The 24873-nt window shown below is 39.1% G+C and overlaps 1 protein-coding gene across 6 annotated transcripts in view; it reads right to left on the bottom strand.

Moving 5' to 3' along the window:
• Positions 1 to 15236, bottom strand: part of LOC118150929 (histone demethylase UTY) — a 213369-nt gene extending 198133 nt beyond the window's left edge. For 5 of the 6 annotated variants that reach the window (XM_035289914.3, XM_035289917.3, XM_035289916.3 and 2 more), the window contains exons 1-2: positions 14758 to 15236; positions 14498 to 14561 (exon numbers count right to left, since the gene is read on the bottom strand). In XM_035289914.3, coding sequence (XP_035145805.1) covers positions 14498 to 14561; positions 14758 to 14909 — 216 coding nt within the window. In that variant the 5' untranslated portion in view covers positions 14910 to 15236. Of the gene's footprint in view, positions 1 to 14497; positions 14566 to 14757 lie in introns of those variants that run through there. The other variant, XM_078364423.1, reaches the window with a different exon arrangement.
• Between the last annotated feature and the right edge of the window lie 9637 nt (positions 15237 to 24873).

Genomic DNA, 24873 nt, shown 5'->3' with positions numbered 1-24873 from the left:
ATTTATTTTTTGAGATGGCATCTCACTTCATTACCCAAGCTGGAATATAATAGCTTTATCTCAGCTCAATGCAACCTCTGCTTTCCGGTTTGGAGCAAATCTCCTGCCTCAGCCTCTCAAGTACCTGGGATGACAAGAACGCACCAGCATGCCCAGATAATTTTTGTATTTTGGTAGTAGAGATGGGGTTTTGCCATGTTGACTGGTCTGGTCTTAAACTCCTAACCTCAGATGATGCACCTGCCTAAGCCTCCCAAAATGTTGGCATTACCAGCATGAGCCACCCCAGCCTGGCCGAAGTTTAAAGACCTACTATACACGATGCTATTCTGAAATTAATCAATTATCTTCACAGTGATATGTAAAAGAGGACTGTTTTCAGCTTCTATTATACTCTTACTCTCAAGATATATGCACATTTAGTACGAAATCACAATCACTGAAAATAATTGTCTAAATTGGCTTTTAAATTCAATAAATTACCAAAATTTGAAGATACAATATTTGCTAAGTTTGCCCAGCAAAAACATTCTTAAAACCCTCTATATTAGTGCCTCTTACTCCTACACAGTTGTAAAGATCTCAGAAACAAAAGAGGAACAATTTGTAATTTCATTTGCTCTGCTGCTTTATTCTCCAACATCCTTTCTCAGTAACAGAAACAGACAAAAAAAAAATCTAAAGAACGTGGAAAACTTGAAAGGCACCCTTAACCAACTTAACCTAACGGACATTTATAGACCACTCCACTGAGCAGAGGTAATACATAATCCTCTTCAATGACCGAAAATGATAAAATCATCTCAATTCACATATAAGTATTCAATCCATACAAAATACACTCTTTAATCACAAATATAACATATTAAAATTCCTAACAGGTTTTATTTAAAGGTTAACTATCACATTTGAAGGCTAGGTAATACATTTAAGATAACAATTGGTGAAAAAAGGAATCAAAAGGGCAATTAGTCTGATTTTGATGGCTCCCACCTGTAATCCTAACACTTTGGGAGGCCAAGTCAGGAGGATCACATAAGCTCAGAAATTCAAGATCAGCTCTCAGCACCACAGAAACATACTGTCCCTATAAAAAAAATTTTAAACTAGTCAGTTTAACTATGTGCACCTATAGTCCCAGCTACTCGGGAGCTGAGGCAGGAGTATCACTTGAAACTATGAGTTCCAGACTCCAGTGAGCTATGTTCAGACTCTTGCATTCCAACCCAAGCAATAGAGTGAGACACTTTTCTCTAACAATAAAGGGGGCAGATTGGAAAGTAGTGCTGTATAGTGAACTGAATGAGATTAATACAGAATACTGTGAATTTAAAGTTATTCACTGGAAAACAGTGTTTTCATCAACTGATGTTTGAACTAATTAAAACCTTTTGTCAAAAAAGTGAATTTCAGCTCCATATGCAAAAATAAACTAAAAATTAATCACATATCTTGTAAAAACAAGAAAACATTTACCAGTAAACAATCTTTCTGACCTTGAATTAGGCAAAGACCTCTTGAATAAGGCAATAGGAGAACAATTTACATAAGAAAAAAAGATGAACTTTATAAAAATTGAGAACTTCTTTTCGAAATATACTAGTAAGAGAATGAAAATACAAAGCATAAGTATTTTATAAATCATAAATTAAGAGCCCAAATTACAATGTAAGTTTTTTTGACTCAATTTTTTAGAAGTAACTTTAAAAAATAGGAAAATATATGAATAAGCTTTTCAAAGGACATAAGGCAAATAAAACACATGTAAAGATGCTCAGTATTTTCAAGAATAAGTTATATATAAGGCAGAAGAAAATAAATCTGAAAGTAAGTTGAAAAACAGGAACAAGGATAAAGCTTAGTATATTTTTCACAATTCCACTCACATAGAAATCTAGAAATGTAAACAATCTTGAGTGTCAGAAAGCACTGATTGCTTATAATTGCCACCTCCCTGTTATGAATTATCAATCCACTGCCTGAGTTTAAGATTGAATGTTTTTTCCAAGACACATAATTTGTACTAAACCTCCACTGTCCCAGACCCATAAATGTTCTTTCTTAACACAAAGTTCAGTAACCTGAAAAGAGAACTTCAAGTAAGGGCACCATGAAAAAAAATAGTGAATGTCCTCTACAAAAAAAAGTGGTTATCCCAGCAGTTTAGGAGGCCGAGGTGGTAGGATCACAAGGTCAAGAGATCAAAACCTTCTGTCCAACATGGTGAACCACGTCTCTACCCAAAATTAGCAGAGTATGATGGTAGGTGCCTATATTCCCAGCTACTTGAGAGGTTAAGACAGGAGAATCACTTGAATCTGGGAGGGTGAGGTTGCAGTGAGCAGATATGACACCACGGCACTCCAGCATGGGCAACAGACTGAGATTCCATCTTAAAAAAAAAAATGGGCCGGGCGCGGTGGCTCAAGCCTGTAATCCCAGCACTTTGGGAGGCCGAGGCGGGTGGATCACGAGGTCAAGAGATCTAAACCATCCCGGTCAACATGGTGAAACCCCGTCTTAACCAAAAATACAAAAAATTAGCTGGGCACGGTGGTGCGTGCCTGTAATCCCAGCTACTCAGGAGGCTGAGGCAGGAGAATTGCCTGAACCCAGGAGGCGGAGGTTGCGGTGAGCCGAGATCCCGCCATTGCACTACAGCCTGGGTAACAAGAGCGAAACTCCGTCTCAAAAAAAAAAAAAAAAAAAAAAAAAATGAAGGGAAAGGCAGAGGAAAGGGAATGAAGGCAAATAGGCAAATCATAAGAAATTTTATTTATTTATTTATTTTGAGATGGAGTATCACTCTGTGATCCAGGCTAGAGAGCCCAATCTTGGCTCACTGCAACCTCTACCTCCCAGGTTCAAGTGGCTCTTCTGCCTGAGCCTCCCGAGTAGCTGGGACTATGGGCAGGCTCTACCATGCCTGGCTAATCTTTATATTTTTAGCAGAGATGGGGTTTCACCATATTGGCCAGGCTGGTATTGAACTCCTCACCTCATGAACTGCCTGCCTCGACCTCCCACAGTGCTGAGATTACAGGTGTGAGCCACTGCATCCAGAAAGAAATTTTATTTTTTTAACATTGTGCTAACATTCACAGCTGAGAACAGTTTCACAGTTTAGTCCACAAGTACCCTCCACACCATGCAAAAAGGTTTTCATAATACATACGTAAAATGTCTAATTCTCAATAAAAAAGTTCTAGGCCCAGAAACAAACATGTATATGTAACCTTGTTATACTAAGTCACCTTTTTCAAGCAACAAAAACTAACCTCAAATAAATACATATTATATTTTAGCAGGAACTTCAAAGTAGCTATTACAAATATATTTAAAGAATTAAATAATGGGCAAATACAGGAGATCAAGGTTACAGAGAAATGTGATCATACCACTGCTCTGGGTGGCACAGCAACACTCAAAAAAAAAAAGAAAAAGTGGGCAACAGACATGAACAGATCAAAGAAGACATGTAATTGTCAAAAAGAACATTAAAAAATGTTCAACATCACTAATTACCAGAGAAATGCAAATCAAAATCACAATGAGATATCATTTTACACTACACAGAATTTCTATTATTAAAAAGACCGGCCAGGTGTGGTGGCTCACTCCTGTAATCCCAGCACTTTGGGAGACTGAGGTGGGCAGATTGCAAGGTCAGAAGTTCGAGATCAGCCTGACCAAAATGGTGAAACCTCATCTCTGCTAAAAATACAAACATTAGCTGAGCATAGTGGCACACACCTGTAATCCGAGCTACTCAGGAAACTGAGGCAGGAGAATTACTTGAACCAGGTAGCGGAGTAAGCCAAGATCCTGCCACTGCACTCCAGCCTGGATGAAAGAGCAAGACACCGTCTCAAAAAAAAAGAGATTGAAAAAACAAGGGATACAGACAAAAGGAATCTCTTAAACGGTGAGAATGTGTATTAACACAATCTATGGAAAATGTGTGGAGATTTCTCAAACTACTAAAAACAGAACAACCATTCAATTCGACAATCTAAATACACATTACATACCCAAAGGATAAGAAATCATTATACATTAAAGAGATCAGCATTTGTATGTTTATTGCAGCGTTACTCACAATAGCAATGCTATGTAATCACTGCAATGTCCACCAATGGATGACTAGAAAAAGAAATGCAGTATATAAATACGATTAAATACTATTTGGCCATTAAAAGAATGAAAATACATCTTATGCAACAAGACAGAAGGAACTGAAAGTAAGTAAAGCAACTCAGAAATTGAAAGTACATCAAATATTTGAAACATCAATAGAAATGATCACATACAAAAAAAGAACAAAAACAGAACTTCCAATACCGTTTGAGATCATGCAGACCATTACTAACTCAATATATCTGCAGTCCCAGAAAAAAAATGGAGACAAAAGAGGGCAGAAGAATATTTGAAGTAAATGCCATGAAAGACTCTCAGTTTTGAGAGATACACATATATGCTACTTATCAAAGAACCTTAAAAAAGTCAAAATAAAAGTAAAGAGAACCAAAACTAGGCAAATCCATAAGCAAAATGTCAAAATGCAGAAGCAAAGTGAAACGTGAAAGCTTATTCACTTTCTTATTTTTTTATTACTTATTATTTTTTTCTCCGCCACCCCTAACAAACACAGAAATGACAGACTTAGTACTGGGGTGGTATAGAAGAAAATAAATATCATCCAGGCCAGAATCAGTGGCTCATGCCTATAATCCCAGCATTTTGTAAGGCTGAGGCAGGTGGATCATTTGAGGTCAGGAGTTTGTGACCAGTCTGGGCAACATGGTGAAACACTGTCTTTACTAAAAATACAAAAATTAGCCAGGAGTGCTGGTGGGCACCTAACCACTCAGGAGGCTGAGGCTAGAGAACTGATTAAACCCAGGATGCGGAGCTCGCAGTGAGCCAAGATTGCGCCATTGCACTCCACAGCCTGCACAATAGACAGAGCAAGCAAGACTCTGTCCCCGCAAGACAACAAAAGAAAAAAGAAAAGAAATAAATAGAAAGAAAATCTATATGTGTGGGGAAATTGTCTTACAATCTTTATTTTTGCGACAGAGTTTGTTCATTCACCAGGCTACACTGAAGTGGCATAATCTCGCCTCACCGTACCCTCTACCCCACAGGTTCAAGAGATTCTCCTGCCTCAGCGTCCTGAGTAGCTGGGATTACAGGCACCCACCACCACACCCGGCTGATTTTTACATTTTTAGTTGACACAGGGTTTCATCATAACAGGCTAGTCTTGAATTCCCGAACTCAGGTAATTTACCCACCTCAGCCTCCCAAAGCACTAGTATTAAAGATGTGAGCCACCACCCCAGACAAAAACAAAAGACAATTAGAAAACAAAGTACACCCAGTAGCCCTCATAAATATTGATGGAAACAACATCAACAATTCAGCAAACTGAATTCAACAGCACATGGAAGGGATCATACATCATGCCCAAGAAGAAATTATATAATTATATAACAGTGGTATATAACATTGAATTTTGCACAGTTGCATATACAAAAAAATCAATTATTGTAACAACCATATAAGGAAACACAAAAACCATATAGTAATTTCCATTTATGTGGAAAAAGTGTTTGAAAATAGCCCAAAACTAAATAGCCCACAGCTAACCTGATACTGAATGAGAAAAGACTGAAAATTTTATTCTAAGATCAGAAACGAGTGAAGAATGACAACTCTCACTTGTATTAAACACAGTACTGGAAGTCCTGTGTTAAGATCAGTTAGCAAGAGGAAACTAAACGGCATCCGGTTAAAAAGAAGCAAAACTAACTCTGTTGACAAATGACAGGGTTTCACTGCAGAAAACCTGAAATTTCCAAGCCAGTGTGAAATTATACACCAATTATTACAATTTTAGAGTATTTGATTATAATTTTAGAGTGTTTGTAATTTTAGAGTGCTGATTTCTGCACCAAATTTTAAAAGCTAAAATTTGTAATAGCTGTGTTACTATATACTATGCATGAGCACTTAGAAAAAGGAATGAAGAAAACTATTGCCATTTACTATATCAAAAAGATAAAATACTTGGGAACAGACAACCCAGGAGGTGCAGGAATTACAGACTGAAAACTATAAAATGCTATTTAGGAGAAGCAAAGACACCAATAGTTACCCTGTGTTCATGGATTGAAAGATTCAGTATTGCTAAAATGTTAATAAAACCCAAAGTGATTAACAGCTTTCAATGCAACCCCTAAAAAAAAAAAAATCCCACTGGCACTGTTTTGCAGAAATAATACAGGATCTCAAGGGACTCTAAGAAGCACGACAAACTTGAAGGACTAAGTTGAAAAGCCTCCTATGTTCAGATTTCAAAACATATTACAAAGCAACATTAATTTAAGAAGGTATAGTACTGGGATAAAGACAGATATACAGACCACCAAATGAACACAACAAGCAGTGCTGAAATAAATCCCTGCATAAAAATGTCCAAATGATTTTCAAGAAGAGTGCTAAGACCACACTTAACAGGGAAGGAGAGTCTTCAAATGATATTGGGAAAACTAGATATTCACATGCAGTAGGGAGAAAGAAGTTGGACTCATATCTCACACCACACATAAAAACTAACTCACAATAAAGACCTAACAATAAAACCTAAATCTTTTAAATTCCCAGAAGAAAACACAAGAGAAAACGTCCAGGACACTGGCTCTGCCAATCATTTCTTGATATGACACAAAAAGAACAGTTAACAAAAATCACAAGACAAATGAAACTACACCAAACGTTGAAACTTAAGTTTGAAAATAAACACTCAACAGTCAAAATGCAACCTACAAAATGGGATTCAATAATTGCAATTTATGTATCTAATAAAGGATTACTAAAATCTAGACTGCATACAAAACTTCTAAAACTCAGCAATAATTATAAAGCTGTTTCTCAAAAAATTAGAAATAAAATCAGCAATCCATCCAGCACTTCTATCTCTGGCTATATTCTATTTCATCCCCAAAAAATTGAGAACAGGAACTGAAAGAGATACCTGTATACCCATGTTCACAGCAGCATTATTCACAAGAGCTAAAACATAAAAGCAACTCGTGTGCCACCTGGGAGATCAATAAATAAGGAAAATATGGTAAACACATACAAATAAGTATCATTTAGCCTTACAAAAGAAGAAAAATCCCATGTATGTTCCAGCATACTAAGTGATATAAGCCAGTCACAAAAAGACAATATTGCATATTCTACTCAAATGAGGTAGTTAGGGTAATCAAAATCATAGATGGAGAGTATGACAAAAAGAATAATATTGGTTGCTAGGGGAGGGGGGAAGATGATTTTCTTCTTTTTTTTTTGGTGGGGAGTTTCACTCTTATTGCCCAGGCTGGGGTGCAATGGTGCAATCTTGGCTCAATGCAACCTACCCCTTCTGGGTTCAAGTGATTCTCCTGCCTCATCCTCTTGAGTAGCTGGGATATTAGGTGCCCACGACCACATCTGGCTAAGTTATGTAATTTTAGTAGAGATGGGGTTTCACTATGTTGGCCAACCTGATCTTGAACTCCTGACCTCAGATGATCCGCCCATCTTGGCCTACCAAAGTGCTGGGATTACAGGAATGAGCCACTAATGGCTAAAATATTACTCCCGGCCATTAATATTAGATAATAATTCCTTATTTATTGAGTTTATATTTTTAGTTTTCAATTTTACAAAATAAGAGTTCCAGAGATTGACAGTGGTCATGGTTGTACATTATGAATTTATTTAACTAACTATATACTTAAAAATGGTTAAGATGGTAAATTTTATTTTATATGTACTTCAACATATGAAAACAAGGAATATATGCCCATGAAAAAATACAGAAGTAAAATGTAACAGCCCAAAATATATAAAGTAAAAAAGTTTAAAATCTTTTTTCTCCCCCTCACCATATAGATATTTGTTTAGTCTCAAAGATGACCATTCTTAAATATTCCTGAGAAACTCCAACAATGTGTCAGAGAAATTTTGTTTATTTGAGACAGGGTCTAACTCTACTTGGAGTGCAGTGAATTCAATCACAGGCAGCAGAGACCTCCCAGGCTCAAGTGATCCTCCTGCCTCAATCTCTCAAGAAACTGGGACTATAGGCACAGGTCACCATGCCTAGCTAATAATTAGTTTTTTGTAAGGACAGGGTTTTGCCATATGGCCCAAAAATCTTGAACTTCTAGACTCAACTGATCTGCCAGCTTGAACAGATCTGTCAGTCTTGAACTTCTAGACTCAACGGATCTTTCTTCCTACCAAAGAGCTGAGATTACAGACATGAGTCACCAAGCCAAGCCAAGTAAAAATTATAACAAAATGAGATCAGCAAATAAAATAATAATAAAGCAGATTATTGTAAACATCTGCTAAAAGCCATAGTCCGATTTTAAATCTGAATTCTGAATAAAATTACAAGATGCACTGCTGTGGTATTAATCAAGTAATCTCCAAGTAACAACAATTCCTATTAAGAAACAGCAATTCCAACTTTACTTTCATAAACAAACCTTTACTGTGAACTTATATTCTTTATTTTTTTATTTATTTTTTGAGACTGAGTCTTGCTCTTTTGCCAGGCTGGAATGCAATGTCATGATTTTAGCTCACCACAACCTCCATCTCCCAGATTCAAGCGATTGCCCTGCCTCAGCCTCCTGAGTAGCTGGGACTACAGGCATATGCCATCACGACCAGCTAATATTTTTCTATTTTAGTGGAGACAGGGTTTCAACATAGGAAGGACGGTCTCAATCTCCTGACCTCATGATCCGCCCGCCTTGGCCTCCCAAAGTGCTGGGGCTACAGGCATGAGTCATTGCTCCCGGCCTACTGTGAACTTTTAAAGCCCTTCACACATTCTACGTTGATATTCTGTTGTTAGCCATCCTATCCCTTAAAGGAATATTTGCATAATCTAAATTGAGAGTTATATGGTCTTCATAAAGCTTTCCATTCATGGCACTCTCAAGTTTGTGTTGCTCTGAGTTGTCGTAGCAATTTATAGGGCAATCATGTGAAGATTCAAAGCAAATTCCTAAAATGCAGCAGTCATTTTATGACCACCATTGACTAATTTACAAATACGAACATTTAGGCCTCAATGTGTCATGTGAAACAACCATATATATATATATTTTTTTTTTTTTTTGAGACGGAGTTTCCCTCTTGTTACCCAAACTGGAGTGCAATGACGCAATCTCAGCTCACCACAACCTCTGCCTCCTGGGTTCAGGCAATTCTTCTGCCTCAGCCTCCCGAGTAGCTGGGACTACAGGCACATGCCACCATGCCCAGGTAATTTTTGTATTTTTAGTAGAGACGGGGTTTCACCATGTTGACCAGGATGGTCTCGATCTTTTGACCTTGTGATCCACACGCTTCGGCCTCCCAAAGTGCTGAGATTATAGGCGTGAGCCACTGCGCCTGGCCGATTTTATATTCTTAAAAATACAAATTAGCTCTCTAGATACCTCATTTCAGAAAAAGACCATTCGTTAGCATCAGTTAGTTGCAATGCAAAAATAACCTTCAAAACTAAAATTAATCTATGTCAGAACAACTATCTAATACTGTGGTTGGAAAGCAGTAAAATTTAATTTTGGCTTACAGCGTTATGCCTATAAATAAACTTTTGTCACCTGAATCACAGAGATTCATGTCAGGCAAAACAATCTTATTTGGTAACTTAAATAATGTGAAGTGTTCCCTAGTTATATTAGTATTACTCTTTTAAAAGCTAGTTATTTAATAATAAAAGTAGACCAGGCATGGTGGCTCAGGCCTGTAATCGCAGCACTTTGGGAGGCAAAGGCAGGTGTACCACCTGAGGTCAGGGGTTCCAGGTCAGCCTGGCCAACACGAGGACAAAATATTGGCCAGGCACGGTGGCGAGGGGCCTGTAATCTCAACTACTTGGGAGGCTGAAGCAGGAGAATCACTTGAACCCAGAAGGCAGAGGTTGCAATAAGGCGAGTACTCTCCCCAGGGCAACAAGAGTGAAACTATGTCTCAAACAAAAAAGCAAACCAGTATCAGGAAAGTGCCTATATTCCAAATTACTCATATAGTTTGGAACTGTACCTAGATATAAAAATATTTTCTATAATTGCTTCAGATATGTATGCCCAGTGTTGCACCAGAAGTTTATATATTATACTTTGTCCAATATGTAACAACAACCATAACTGTTTAGAAGACAACTTCCAATCTATAAAATACTTTCTCCTGATAACAACAAATTAAAGACCTAATACTAAACAACAAAACATTACATTACGATTGCTTTTTTTAACTCAAAACACAACTTTTAGAACTGGAAATGAATATTACGCTACAAGGTAGCAAACAAAACATACAAAGCAGATATCTTAAATGTCACTATTGAAATATTACAGTTTTAAAAAACAACTCTAAAAGCATTTTAATAGGTTTCTCCTGTTAACCCCTCCAGAATTATATTGAGCATACCGTAAAAGTAACATTCTGCTTGACAGCAAAACTCTATCATAATACAAACAAAATCAGACCTAAATGGTTTTCCAAGATGAAATAAATGTTACTGTTGCTAAAATCTGCTTTTCATTTAATTGAACTGCATATTGTTTAAATATGAGTAAGTAACTAAGCTTCTACCAAAAATTTAACACTGTTAAATATTTACACTAATTCAGATGATAATCATAAACATTCCTAAGTTACAGAATTTCAAGGGACTCTATTGTTATAACCACCATCCTAATGGTTTGATGTAACGGTTTATCTATTAGGTTAAAAAAAAAAAATCAGAGAAACTAGTCATTGGGATACAGCATCCTTAATGTCTAGAAAACTTGACAGGAAAAAGGAGACACTTAGAGTAACATTTTAAACCTCTAGAAGCTTTTAAGTCAAGATTGACTTCTTAAGTCTATCAATAAAACTTTCAGACAAAACAAATATGAACAAAAAATGAAAAGATCAGAAATAAAGATCGTTCTAAGAGTTTCTCTTAAAAACAGGAATGACAAGCAAATTTCTGTGGGAAAGGGAAAAACTATATACATACTGCAAAATCTTGGAATACAGGTGCTATGGTTTGAATGTGTCTCCCAAAATTCATGTGTTGAAAACTTAATCCTCAATGCACCAGTGTTGAGAAGTGGGGCCTTTAAGATTTGACAATATCAGGAGCAGGCTGATCTCCTAAGTGGACTAATAATGTGACGGTAAGTTCATTACAAAAGCAAGTTCAGCATCCCTCTCCACTTGCACTGTTAGACACTTTCTTGCCCTTCCATCTTCTCCAAAGAATGATGTAGCACCAAAGCTTTCGTGAAATGCAGCCCCTTGATCCTGGACCTCCCAGCCTTCAGAATCCCAAGCCAACTAAATTTCTAATTTACAAATTACCTAGTCTGAGGTATTCTGTTACAGCAACACATGACAGGCATGATAAAAATCATCATTAAAAAAAGAAATCCTGGCAGTTAGTCAACCCCATAATTTACCACCATGTAAAGACCTGATCCCATCTCGGTAGAAAAAAGCCAATTTGTTTTAAAGGCTGAGAACAGGAATTCTGAAACTGGCAAGGCTCAGCATTCCACAGAAGATGAGACGGTATTTCACGTAGCCCAGTTTACTAATACTAGCAATAAACTAAATTCAATAGATCTTTTATCAGAACTCCAGTTCATTCATTCTTTGAAACTGAATTTCAGAAACTGAATCAAACACAGGGTTTGAGGATACATGACTTCAAACTTTTTTTTGTTTGGTATTTTTTTGTTTTACTTATTTTGAGAGAGGGTATCTCTGTCACCCAGGCTGGAGTGCAGAGGTACAATCATAGCTTACTGCAGCCTCAATCTTCCAGCCTCTAGTGACCCTCCCACTTCAGTCTCCCAAAGTGCCCGGATTACAGGCATTACCCATCACATCCAGTCTGAAATTTTCAATGTGAACATTTCACTATTATATTCAGACTTATAAGAAGCAACAGAAAATTTTATGACTGCTATTTAGCTTTAAATGAAACTACTGATGTTACAACATGAATTCAAAAATCATGCTGACTAAAAGAAATCAGACTAAAGTATAAACTGAATAATTCCACTTGTATCAAATCCTTACAATGCAAACTAATATAAAGTGACAAGAGATCAGTGGAGATCAGGGATGATGAGAAATAAGGAGGGGAAATGAGGAGGAATTTCAAAGAGCAGGAGGAAACTTCAGGAATGAATACCTGTCTTAATTGTAGTGATAGTTTCATGAATATATTCATTACCTTAATTGTGATGGTTTCATGAATATATATCTATATGTATGTGTCAATTTTAATCAAATTGTGCAAGTATGGGCAGTTTTATTGTCTATCAATTATACCTCAATCAAGCTAATAAAAAAAGAAAAAATTTGATAAGGCTGCCAGCACAGACCGCAGAATGCTTTATTAAGTAACTTTAATGTTGAGGTTAGTGGGTCTTGACTTAAGCACAGGGCAACTCCCAGTGAGTCTCAAATCTAAGTGACATTGTACTGATTTTTTGTTTTAAAAAAGTCTCTGCAGTTTAATACACAACATTACTCAGTGTTTTATGAAGCTAGAGTTCTCCCCAAACATAATGAAAGTACTTTATCGTATTTAAAATGTTACTGTAATCAAAACTGGAAAAGACATGCCTACCTTCAGAATCAATATGTAAAAAAAAAATCCTTAAAATTTAACCCCATGTTGCATATATGAAAAGTTCATTCCAAACTAAAATTTAATATTAACACAACGTACTGAGAATTTATCCAAACTCCAGCTATAAGAAGAGTTAAAGTTCTCAACCAGTATTTTCTCACATTATCCCAGAAAACATCGAATTACTTTTATCTGATTACCATAACTAAAGTAAGAAACGCTGGCCTATTCTTCAGATACTGTCAATGCAAGCAACTTCATCAATCCCAATTTAAATCCGCAACAATCACTGCAATCATAAAATAATATTCCTCTAAAGTTTTTTAATATATTGGAATGATTGTATTCAAGTTTAGGAAATTAATTATTGAAATATTCAAATTATTTTAAACATCAAAGTAGGAGATCAAGAATCACTGTTGCTTATATCGTTATCACTGAAGTTTTTCAAAAAGCGATTTTCACTTGCATAATGTTTAATTCATGCTTCATTTATCAGTGAAATTAAGTAAATTTAAAACATATGTATGTTACACACATATATACATTAAATTTTAGTTTTCTAGCCATTATTTGCCATCAAAACAAAGATACTAAAGAGATTACAGGTAAAAGAACTTGGTGTCTGTACTGAATTACACTACAAGTAAAAGTGTTGGCATGTAAAAATGTTAGTCCTGAGAATAAAAATAAAATTTGCTTCACAAATGCAGTAATAACCTGAAATTCGCAATTATTCATTTTGGCATCTAAAGGACAGTGCGATTATTGCACCATCCTTATTTCACGGGATCAGTTGACAACATATAAATACTTTAACAAAATTTTAACCAGACGGATACACAGAGGAATATTCCAGCGCCGTTATGCAACAGTTCACTTGGGAGTAACTAAACGTGCTGCAACTAATAAGCACATATAGGTTTAAGAATGCTTATGTCAATGCTGGGGATAACGCAAGATTTCTACGAAGTAACATGAAGCTACACCAGCGCCCTTTGAGGTTTACTTCCTAATGCGGTTTCCCAGTTAATACCTCTTCCGTCTCTCAAAGCTTCTGCCTTTATTGCTCCTCCCACTTTTTACCCGCCATCTTGACCGACAGGAGCAGCCATTAACTAAATGGCAGTGCCAAGTTTTCACACAAACGACTTCTTCGTAGTCTGTGCTTGACACATAAAAACAAGGCTCCTCAGTGGAAAAGCACACAGACATTCATGAAATGTCATTTGCTGTATTGTAATTGCAGCTGGTAGATCCTTAAAAAGTAAACAAGCCACGTAACTTCAGGGTAAATATATACGCATCAGTATATAGTACAAGTATCAACTGCAAACTCTTCACTGCTCTTACTACTTATACTAAGGACACCAGGGATATGTATATTTAAAAAAAAAAAGCCAAAAACATGTTTAAAATTAGACACCAAGAGACAAACGCCAAAAAGAGAAGGGAAGACGCAGGAAGTTACAAATTTTCAAAACTATATATATTCACAATCTGTGGCGCTAAAGTTCAGGGACAAAAAGCATAGGTTAACAGGCAGTGTGGTGGACCTGGTTTTGCCCGGTCTCAAAGCGGTCCGTCTCTCTTCCTCAGCGTAAAAGGGAGGCTAAAACAAGGGCCAAGTATTCAAGAGGACGCGGGGAGCAAAGGCAAGAAATAGTTTTCCTACTTCTAGGCGACAGAGCAGCGCCAAAATAAATTCTGGCTAGGCAGTAAGGGACGCGGGGCCTGGGTCGAACAGACCGCGGACGAAATAACTCTGACTGCGCCTGGTTGCTTTACCTTGCCTAGTAAGGTCTTCGACCTGGCGCCATCTTCATGAAGCCTCACGAATCCGAAGAGGCGGCTGTAGAGAGAGAGATAGGGTTTGTTAATACTGTGAGAAAGCCAATGACCCATCCCTTCTCAAATCCGAGGGCTGGAGCAGCAGCTTGCTGACTGCCAAGGTGAGATGATCTAGTCTCACCACAGCGTGGGCAAGCTGCGTCGAAGTCCTCCCTGAGGGGCCGCCAGGCAACCGGATGGGTGATGGAGATGCGTACCTGTCCATGCCACCAAGTGCCTGCCTTTCCTCAAGTGTCAAGGTAAAGGACTCCTCTTGGCTGTCGCCACTCGCTTTTCCCGCCGCCATTTTCTTTGCCTCATCACCGAAGGCAAGAACGGCGGTAGTGAGCGATACTCCGCAGGAATTCATGGAAACGTAACAAATTTCCGATACCAAAACTTAATCGATTTGCTAAAATGACGCCCTAAATCGACGTTCGAGACCGTGGCGACAATTGTATCGGCGCCTCAGCGGCGTTAAGGAAAAACGCTAAAGCAAAGCCGAAAGCAACTAAACCACGGACTGCGAGACTCGGCTACCAGATCACATCTCAGAAACTACAAGGAAGGCAGCAGCTGGCGGGGCTGGAGAGATGAGCAGAATTTCTTAAAAATCTCAAACTTCGCGAACACCAGCACAAAGTTGTAATTGTATAACAAGGCGAACTGCAAGCACCACCGCAACCTCCCTTCATCCAACCAGCAACTTGTAAGCCAATCCAGGGTACCAATTCGTCTCACGTGATCTTTGTTGACTTACGTCAGTCAAGGCTCCACAAAACTCTCTGGCTGCTGGGACCCCGCCCATCCAGTTCTCTAAGAACCTAGGAACTTAATAGACGCTGACTCTGATTCTGACAGCTGATTGGTTAATGGACATGTCTACCTAGAATAGTGTAGTCTGGGTTACAGTAACCTGTAGGTTGTGCCAGTTAAAATCACTCAACACGAAATGGAGTTTCCGAGCCTAGTGTTTTCACTGATGCGATATACTCGAAGGGAGAAGAGAATGATGGGGAAGGTCGCATCACGCATTTCCCACTGGGACGCAAATCGGAAAGAGGAACCCAGGGACTTTTGGAGAGTCCGAAATGCGGCTTCCACCGCCACGACCTTTGTGAATGCGGGAACGCACGGCAGAGATCGCATTGCTTTGAAGCTGCGCAGGCCCTAAACCTTGACCCTTAGAAAAGATTTTTGGCCCTAAGACCTTGTCACTTCTCTAGGCCGTTTCTTTTCCCCATTTCCTCTCCACTCGCCAAGTCTAAAAAAGGCATAATATCTTATGACCTTAGTCTGTAAGCCAGCCTTTGGGAATGAGCGGTAGCACCTGCTTTTAATCAGTTCATGATATTATCTAAGTAACAAACAATGACCAAAAACAAAGTAAAATTGTTACTCCACAACCGATCCAAAATGTTGGTTTCTGTTGTGGTAACTGCGTAAGATGTCAATGACCCCCAGTAGGAAATACTGTGGACAAGAATTAAGAGAACAGTAATTAAGACCTTTATCACAATTTCAAGATGCAGTAACCCATACAAAAGAAAAAAACTTTTTTTCTGACCCTCTCAATTATAACTAAAAATTATAAATAATATATAAAACAATTTATTTCTGAACCCCAAATATACGAGAGAGATCTTAGTCAATTTATAAAGTTTATTTTTCTTTTTTTTTGAGACGGAGTTTCACTCTTGTTACCCAGGCTGGAGTGCAATGGCGCGGTCTCGGCTCACCGCAACCTCCGCCTCCTGGGTTCTTGCAATTCTCCTGCCTCAGCCTCCTGAATAGCTGGAATTACAGGCACGCGCCACCGTGCCCAGCTAATTTTTTCTGTTTTTAGTAGAGACAGGGTTTCACCATGCTGACCAGGATGGTCTCGATCTCTTGACCTCATGATCCACCTGCCTCTGCCTCCCAAAGTGCTGGGATTACAGGCTTAAGCCACCACGCCCGTCCAAGTTTATTTTTCAAGACTTACCTATTCTACCTTTGCCTAAAGTGATCGCAACACAGCGCTATTAAGTATTTTAGGGAGACTTGATTGGTTCGGTCAGGTAAGAGGAACAACTCCAATTGAGGATTCCACATTAGTCTTTGATATCAGACAGGCCGGTCCCTGTGGCTCTCCTGTAATACCAGCTCTTTGGTAGGCCAAGGCTGGCGGATCACCTGAAGTTTGAGAGTTTGAGACCAGCCTGACCAACACCGTGAAACCCCGTCTCTACTAAAAATACAAAAAAATTAGCTGGGCACAGTGGCGCGTGCCTGTAATCCCAGTTACTAGGGAGGCTGAGGCAGGAGAATTGCCTGAACCCAGCAGGCGGAGGTTGTGGTGAGCCGAGATGGCTCCATTGCACTCCAGCCTGGGTGACAAGAGCGAAACTCCATCTCAAAAAAAAAAGTACGTTAGAGACAAAAGATTACACTCACATACACAATTTAGTCTGGCTAGTGAATCTGCGTTTTTACATACATAAATACTAAGGCAGAGAAAGCAGTCAGATATGCATTTGTCTCTTCTGAGTCTCAGAGGGATAACTTTGAGCAGTAGCTGTCTTTTTTCCTCAAGGAATTTGTTTCTGGGCAGATTGGCAGGAATGTATGTAGCTTCTTATGTTGGTAACTATCTTACTAAGATATAAAATGGGAGGCAAGTTTGGTGACACAGTTCTTAGCTTAACTTTTCCCTTAGTGATTTTGGGGTCCCAAGATGAATTTTTCTTTCTCATATTATATGGCATATGCATGTTGTATAATTGCATGTATTTTTCTATGTAGGAAAAACAAAATCTATATAAAGACACATATATGTTAAACATCTCTGTCAATTACCATTTTAAAAAGACAAGCTGCATAATATTCCATGTAACAAATATTTTACTGGTTATGCTTCCAGTTATTAAAAAATATTTTAGAATATAAATATTTTAGAACATATAAACAAATGTTCCTTTATACGTGAAGAAATTGTATTTTTTACTAATAAATTTGCCTACTCTAAAAATGGACATTACATATTTTTTCAAAAAAATGTAGTAGAAGAGCACATGGAAGATAGAGTCATATTGCAAAAGAAGAAATACCACAAAACGAGAATCAATTACTGGAAAATTAGAATATGTAACTAAATATTTAACTAGATACATTTGAGTACATGTAACTTTTTTTAAATTTATTTATGTTATAAGTTAAGTTCAGGGATACATGTGCAGAATATGCATGTTTGTTACATAGGTATACATGTCCCATGGTAGTTTGCTGCACCTATCAACCCATCAATTAGGATTTAAGGCCTGCATGCATTAGGTATTTGTCCTAATGTTCTCTGTCCCTTTGAGCCCTGTGCCCCTCACATAGGATCCAGTGAGTGATGTTCCCACCCTGTGTCCATGTGTTCTCATTGTTAAACTACCACTTATAAGTGAGAACATGCAGTGTTTCGTTTTCTGTTGCAGTCAATTTACTGAGAATGATGGCTTCTAGCTTCATTCATGTCCCTGAAACGGACATTAACTTATTTTTATGTCATTTTTTTTTATGACTGTATAGTATTCCATGGTGTATATGTGCCACATTTTCTTTATTCAGTATATCACTGATGGGCCTTTGGGTTGGTTCCAAGTGTTTGCTATCATGAATAGTGCTGCAGTAAACATACGTGTGTCTGTAGCTTTGTAGTAGAATAATTTATAATCGTTTGGATATGTATCCAGTAATGGCATTTCTGGGTCAGATGCCATTTTTGGTTTTAGATCCTTGAAGAATCACCACACTGTCTTTCACAACAGTTAAACTAATTTACACTCTTACCAACAGTGTAAAGTGTTCCTATTTCTCCACATACTCACCAGCATCTGTTGTTTCTTGACTTCTTAATGAATGCCATTCTAACTGGAGTGACATGCTATCTCATTGTGGTTTTGATGTCCATTTTGATAATCACCTGCAATAATGGGCTTTTTTATAATATGTTTATTGGCCCCATGAATGTCTTCTTTTGAAAAGTGCCTATGCATATCCTTTGCCTACTTTTTGATGGGGTTGTTTTTTTTCTTATAAATTTAAGTTCCTCGTAGATTCTGAATTTAGATCTTTGTCAGATGGGTTGACTGCAAAAATTTCTTCCATTCTGCAGGTTGACTTTTCTCTGTGATGATAGTTTCTTTTGCTGTGCAGAAGCTCTTCATTCTAACTACATCCTATTTGTCAATTTTGGACTTTGTTGTCATTGCTTTTGGGTTTCAGTCATGAAGTCTTTGTCCCTGCCTGTGATCTGAATGGTATTGCCTAGGGTTTCTTGTTGGGATTTTATGATATTAAGTCTTACATTTAAGACTTTAATCCATCCTGAGTTAATTTCTATATAAGGTGAAAGAAAGGGGTCTGTTTTCAGTTTTTTGCATCTGGCTAGCCAGTTTTCCCAGCACCATTTATTAAATAGGGAATTCTTTCTGCATTGCTTGTTTTGTCAGGTTTGTCAAAACTCCGATGATGTGTAGTGCTATTTCTGAGGCCGCTGTTCTGTTTAATTGGTCTATATAACTGTTTTGGCATCCATATCCCGCTGTTTTGGTAACTGTAGCTTTGTATTATAGTTTGAAGTGGGGTAGTGTGATGCCTCTGGCTTTGTTTTTGTTGTTGTTGTTTGCTTAGGATTGTTTTGGCTATATGGGCTCTTTTTTGGTTCCATAGGAAATTTAAAGTAGTTTTTTCTAATTCTGTGAAGAAAGTCATTGGTAGCTTGATGAGAATAGCATTGAATCTATAAATTACTTTGGGCGATATGGCCATTTTCACAATATTGGTTTTTCCTATTAATCTGATCCAGGGCTTTGTTTGTTTGTTTGTAGGCTATTAATTATTACTTCAATTTCAGAACTTATTATTCATTCACTCAGGGACTCTACTTCTTCCTGATTAGTCTCTGGAGGGTTTATGTGTCTAGAAATTTATTGAATTTTTCCAGATTTTTTACTTTATTTGCACTAGAGGTGTTTATAGTATTCTCTGATGGTTGTAAGGCCGGTGTCCTGACCTAGAGCTCAGACACGCCCATCCCTATCCGCACCTGAAAACTATGTCATCACTCTGCGCTAGACATCAAGCTCTGCACACGGCACCTAGCCCGCTATTGGAAACCCCCTTCAAAATTCAAAAGAAGTCCCGCCAAAACCTTCCAGATAGCACACCAGCCCGCTCACCGGAAATCCCGCCTACCTACTGTTGCACTGGAGCAAGTGGAAATTCGCTAGAAAAGTATGCCAATTCGGTGGCTCAAGCCTGTAATCCCAGCACTTTGGGAGGCCAAGGCGGTTGGATCACGAAGTCAAGAGATCAAGACCATCCTGGTCAACATAGTGAAACCCCGTCTCTACTAAAAATGCAAAAACAATTAGCTGGACACGGTGACGTGTGCCTGTAATCCCAGCTACTCAGGAGGCTGAGGCAGGAGAATTGCCTGAACCCAGGAGGCGGAGGTTGCGGTGAGCCGAGATCGCGCCATTGGAGACAGCCAATGCTGGAGAGGATGTGGAGAAATAGGAACACTTCTACACTGCTGGTGGGAGTGTAAATTAGTTCAACCATTGTGGAAGACAGTGTGGCGATTCCTCAAGGACCTAGAAATAGAATTTCCATTTGACCCAGCAATCCCATTACTGGGTACATATCCAAAGGATTATAAATCGTTCTACTATAAGGACACATGCACACGAATGTTCATTGCAGCACTGTTTACAATAGCAAAGACCTGGAACCAACCCAAATGCCCATTGATAATAGACTGGATTGGAAAAATGTGGCACATATACACCATGGAATATTATGCGGCAATAAAAAACGATGAGTTCCTGTCCTTTGTAGGGAAATGGATGAATCTGGAGAACATCATTCTCAGCAAACTGACACAAGAACAGAAAATGAAGTATTGCATATTCTCACTCATAGGTGGGTGATGAACAATGAGAACACATGGACACAGAGAGGGGAGCACTACACACTGGGATCTTTTTTTTTTTTTTTTTTTTTTGAGATGGAGTTTCGCTCTTGTTACCCAGGCTGGAGTGCAATGGCGCAATCTCGGCTCACCGCAACCTCCGCCTCCTGGGCTCAGGCAATTCTCCTGCCTCAGCCTCCCGAGTAGCTGGGATTACAGGCATGCGCCACCATGCCCGGCTAATTTTTTGTATTTTTAGTAGAGACGGGGTTTCACCATGTTGACCTGGATGGTCTCAATCTCTTGACCTTGTGATCCACCCGTCTCGGCCTCCCAAAGTGCTGGGATTACAGGCGTGGGATCTTTTGAGGGGAATAGAGGAGGGAGAGTGCGGGGGGAGCTGGGGAAGGATAGCCTGTGGAGAAATGCCAAATGTGGGTGAACGGGAGGAAGGCAGCAAATCACACTGCCATGTGTGTACCTATGCAACTATCTTGCAGGTTCTGCATATGTACCCCAAAACCTAAAATGCAATTAAAAAAACTTAAACACATATACGAAAAGAAACAACACCATCAAAAAGTGGGGGAAGGATAAGAACAGACATTTCTGAAAAGAAGACATTTATGCACCCAACAAACATGAAAAAAGGCTCATCATCACTCGTCATTAGAGAAATGCAAATCAAAACCACAATGAAACACCATCTCACGCCAGTTAGAATGGCAATTAATAAAAAAATCAGGAGACAACAGATGCTGGAGAAGATGTGGAGAAATAAGAACACTTTCATTTTTTTTTTTTTTTTTTGAGATGGAGTTTCGCTCTTGTTACCCAGGCTGGAGTGCAATGGCACGATCTTGGCTCATCGCAACCTCTGCCTCCTGGGTTCAGGCAGTTCTCCTGCCTCAGCCTCCTGAGCAGCTGGGATTACAGGCACGCACCACCATGCCCAGCTAATTTTTTGTATTTTTAGTAGAGACGAGGTTTCACCATGTCAACTAGGATGGTCTCGATCTCTTGACCTCGTGATCCCCCCGCCTCGGCCTCCCAAAGTGCTGGGATTACAGGCTTGAGCCACCGTGCCCGGCCAATAAGAACACTTTCACACTGTTGGTAGGAGTATAAATTAATTTAACCTTTGCGGAAGACAGTGTGCTAGGATTGGCACAGGTACACCAAGGAATACTCAGTAGCCATAAAAAAAGGATGAGTCATGTCCTCTGCAGGGCCATGGATGAAGCTGGAAACCATCAGTCTCAACAAACCGACACAAGAACAGAAAACCAAACACCACATGTTCTCACTCATAAGTGGGTGTTGAACAATGAGAACACATGGACACAGGGAGGGGAACATCACACACTGGGACTTGTTGGGGGGTTGTCGGGGGCTAGAGGAGGGATAGCAGGGGGTGAGGGGATTGCGGAGGGATGGCATTAGGAGAAATACCTAATGTAGATGACAGAGTGACAGAGGCAGCAAAGCACCATGGCACATGTATACCTATGTAATGAACCTGCATGTTCTGCACATGTATCCCAGAACTTACAGTATATTAAAAAATCAAAAAATAAATTAAAAAAAAGAAGGTTTTGGGCCAAAACTATATGGGTTTTCTAGCTATATGATTATGTCATCTGCAAACAGATTATGTCATCTGCTGTCTTCTCTTCCTGTTTGGATGTTCTTTATTTCTCTTGCCTGATTGAATTTCAATACTATGTTGATTAGGAGTGGTGAGAGAGGGCATCCTTATCTTGTGCCAGTTTTCAAAAGGAATGCTTCTAGCTTTTGCCAGTTTAGTGTAACGTTGGCTGTAGATGTGTCACAGATGGCTCTTATTGAGATATGTTTTTTTCACTACCAAGTTCTTTGAGACTTTTTAACATGAAGGGTGAAGTCTTCAGGTCAATAAAAGCCTTTTCTGCATTTATTGAGATAATCATGTGTTTTTTGTTTTGTTTATGTGATGAATCAGATTTGCTGATTTGCATATGTTGAACCAACCTTGCATCCTGGGGATGAACCCTACTTAATAGTAGTGGATTAACTCTTTCATGTGCTGCTGCATTCAACTTACAAGTTGAAGAGTTTTAAGGACTTTTCATTAATCTTCATCTAGGATACCGACCTGAAGTTTTCTTTTTCTGTGGTGTCTCTGCCAGCTTTTATTATCAGGATGATGCTGGCTTTTTTTTTTTTTTTTTTTTTTTTTTTTTGAGACGGAGTTTCGCTCTTGTTACCCAGGCTGGAATGCAATGGCGCAATCTCAGCTCACCGCAACCTCCGCCTCCTGTTCAGGCAATTCTCCTGCCTCAGCCTCCCAAGTAGCTGGGATTACAGGCACGCGCCACCATGCCCAGCTAATTTTTGTATTTTTAGTAGAGACGGGGTTTCACCATGTTGACCAGGATGGTCTCGATCTCTTGACCACTTGATCCACTCGTCTTGGCCTCCCAAAGTGCTGGGATTACAGGCTTGAGCCACCACGCCCGGCCTTATGTTGGCTTTAAAAAATGGAGAAACTCCTTCCTGTGGGGATTGCTCCTGAGAAGGGCCCTTGACAGGACCTTGCCATCTTGAGCTTGAGCCCATACATGTTTCTCCTCTCCTGGAGGCTGTTGAGCTAAGGGAAAGGAGGAAGTCTGGTTACACTGATTTTATAAACATCAATCTTTGCCTCTGATATTTGCAACAGGATGGCTGAGCTAAGGCCTTGTGGTCTAATGAGACATTGTATGGGTAGACATTGTGTGCCTCCTAGTTCCTTCTCTGCACAATAACTGTATGACTTCATTTACCTCTGGTAACTCAATCATACTGTTTGCATATGATCCTATATGAATAGGCAAGGTTAGAATGACATTTAGAAAGGTCCAGCTATACCTTGTTAACAATCTTACTTGCTTGCTTAACTGATTTTAGAAAAACACATGTTTAGATTTATGATCCCCTTTTTGCAAGCTTTATTGTCCCTTTGCTGTTCACTCTTTGATTAAGAGTCATACTTTCTGTACCCCTTTTCTTGTGATTTTTGTTCTTGATTTTATTTCAAGATACAATGGAATGTATGTCACTCCTCAAACACTGAAAGGTGTATAACCTGTAGTTTGCACAAATAAACTTGCTGTCTTGGCACTTCTTGCTCCGGCATTGCCTGGCAGTCCTCCAGACCCCGCTCTCTATCTATCTTTTCTTCCATGCACTCCCTCTTCCAGGTTAAGAACAATTGAGTGGGGCTGAGGCTCTCTGCTGGTCGGAAGCCCCCCGGCAGATGTGCCGGACCCCCACACCTTCCCAATCTTTTTGCCATAGTTTTAGTAAGAATAGTACCAGTTCTTGTTTGAACATCTGGTAGAATTTTGCTGTGAATCCTACTAGTCCTTAGTTTTAAATTTTGTTGAAGAGCTATTTGTTACTGAATCAATTTCAGAACTCCTTATTGGTCTGTTAATGATGGAATCAGTTTCCTTTTCTTTTCTTTTTTTTTTTGAGTCGGAGATGGAGTCTCACTGTGTCACTCAGCTAAAGTGCAGTGGTGCAATCTCGGCTTACTGTAACATCTGCCCCCTGGGTTCAAGTGATTCTCCTGCCTCAGCCTCCTGAGTAGCTGGGACTACAGGTGCGCACCACCACATCCAGCTAATTTTTTAAAATTTTTAGTGGAGAAGAGGTTAGTAGAGAATAGGTTTCACTATATTGGCTAAGATGGTGTCAATCTCCTGACCTGGTGATCTGCCTGCATCGGCCTCCCAAAGTGCTGGGATAGCAGATTGAGCCACTGCACCCTGATGGAAATTTTTAATTAATAAAATAATAATGCTTAACGCTAAGCTTGTGTGTAGTGTTAACTAAATGCTAAATGAAATTTTAAGGCTATACGATCTTTTTTTTTTTTTTGAGACAGATTCTGTCACACAGGCTGGAGTGTAGTGGTGTGATCTCAGCTCACTGCACCTTTGTCTCCTGTGTTCAAGCTGTTCTCCTGCCTCAGCTTCCCGAGTAGTTGTATGTCACTACACTCAGCTAACTTTTGTATTTTTAGTAGAGACAGGGAGGGTTTCAGAATGTTGGTCACTCTTGTCTTAAACTCCTGACCTCAGGTGATTCGCCAGCCTTGGCTTCCCAAAGTGCTGGGATTATAGGCATGAGTCACTGCAGCTGGCCAATGTTACATTATCTTGTGTGACTATTTCTAAGAAAACTGTTAGAAAAGCAATGTCTTTAAAAACATGGACTTAAAAGTTCTGTAGTTAAGGATCTTTATCATGGCTCACATTGTTGGTATGAAAATTTTAAATTACTGTTTCAAAGTGGCTGTGTGATAGTAAAGGAGATGTTGCTGTTGCCAATTTGTCAGCCTGAAGGAGAAAACAGTGAACAGAATCGT

The sequence above is a fragment of the Callithrix jacchus genome, chromosome Y (assembly GCF_049354715.1).
Source record: "Callithrix jacchus isolate 240 chromosome Y, calJac240_pri, whole genome shotgun sequence".
Taxonomy (NCBI): Eukaryota; Metazoa; Chordata; class Mammalia; order Primates; family Cebidae; genus Callithrix; species Callithrix jacchus.
The sequence above is the reverse complement of the archived record's forward strand: the minus strand, read 5'-3'. Positions and strand labels throughout refer to the sequence as shown.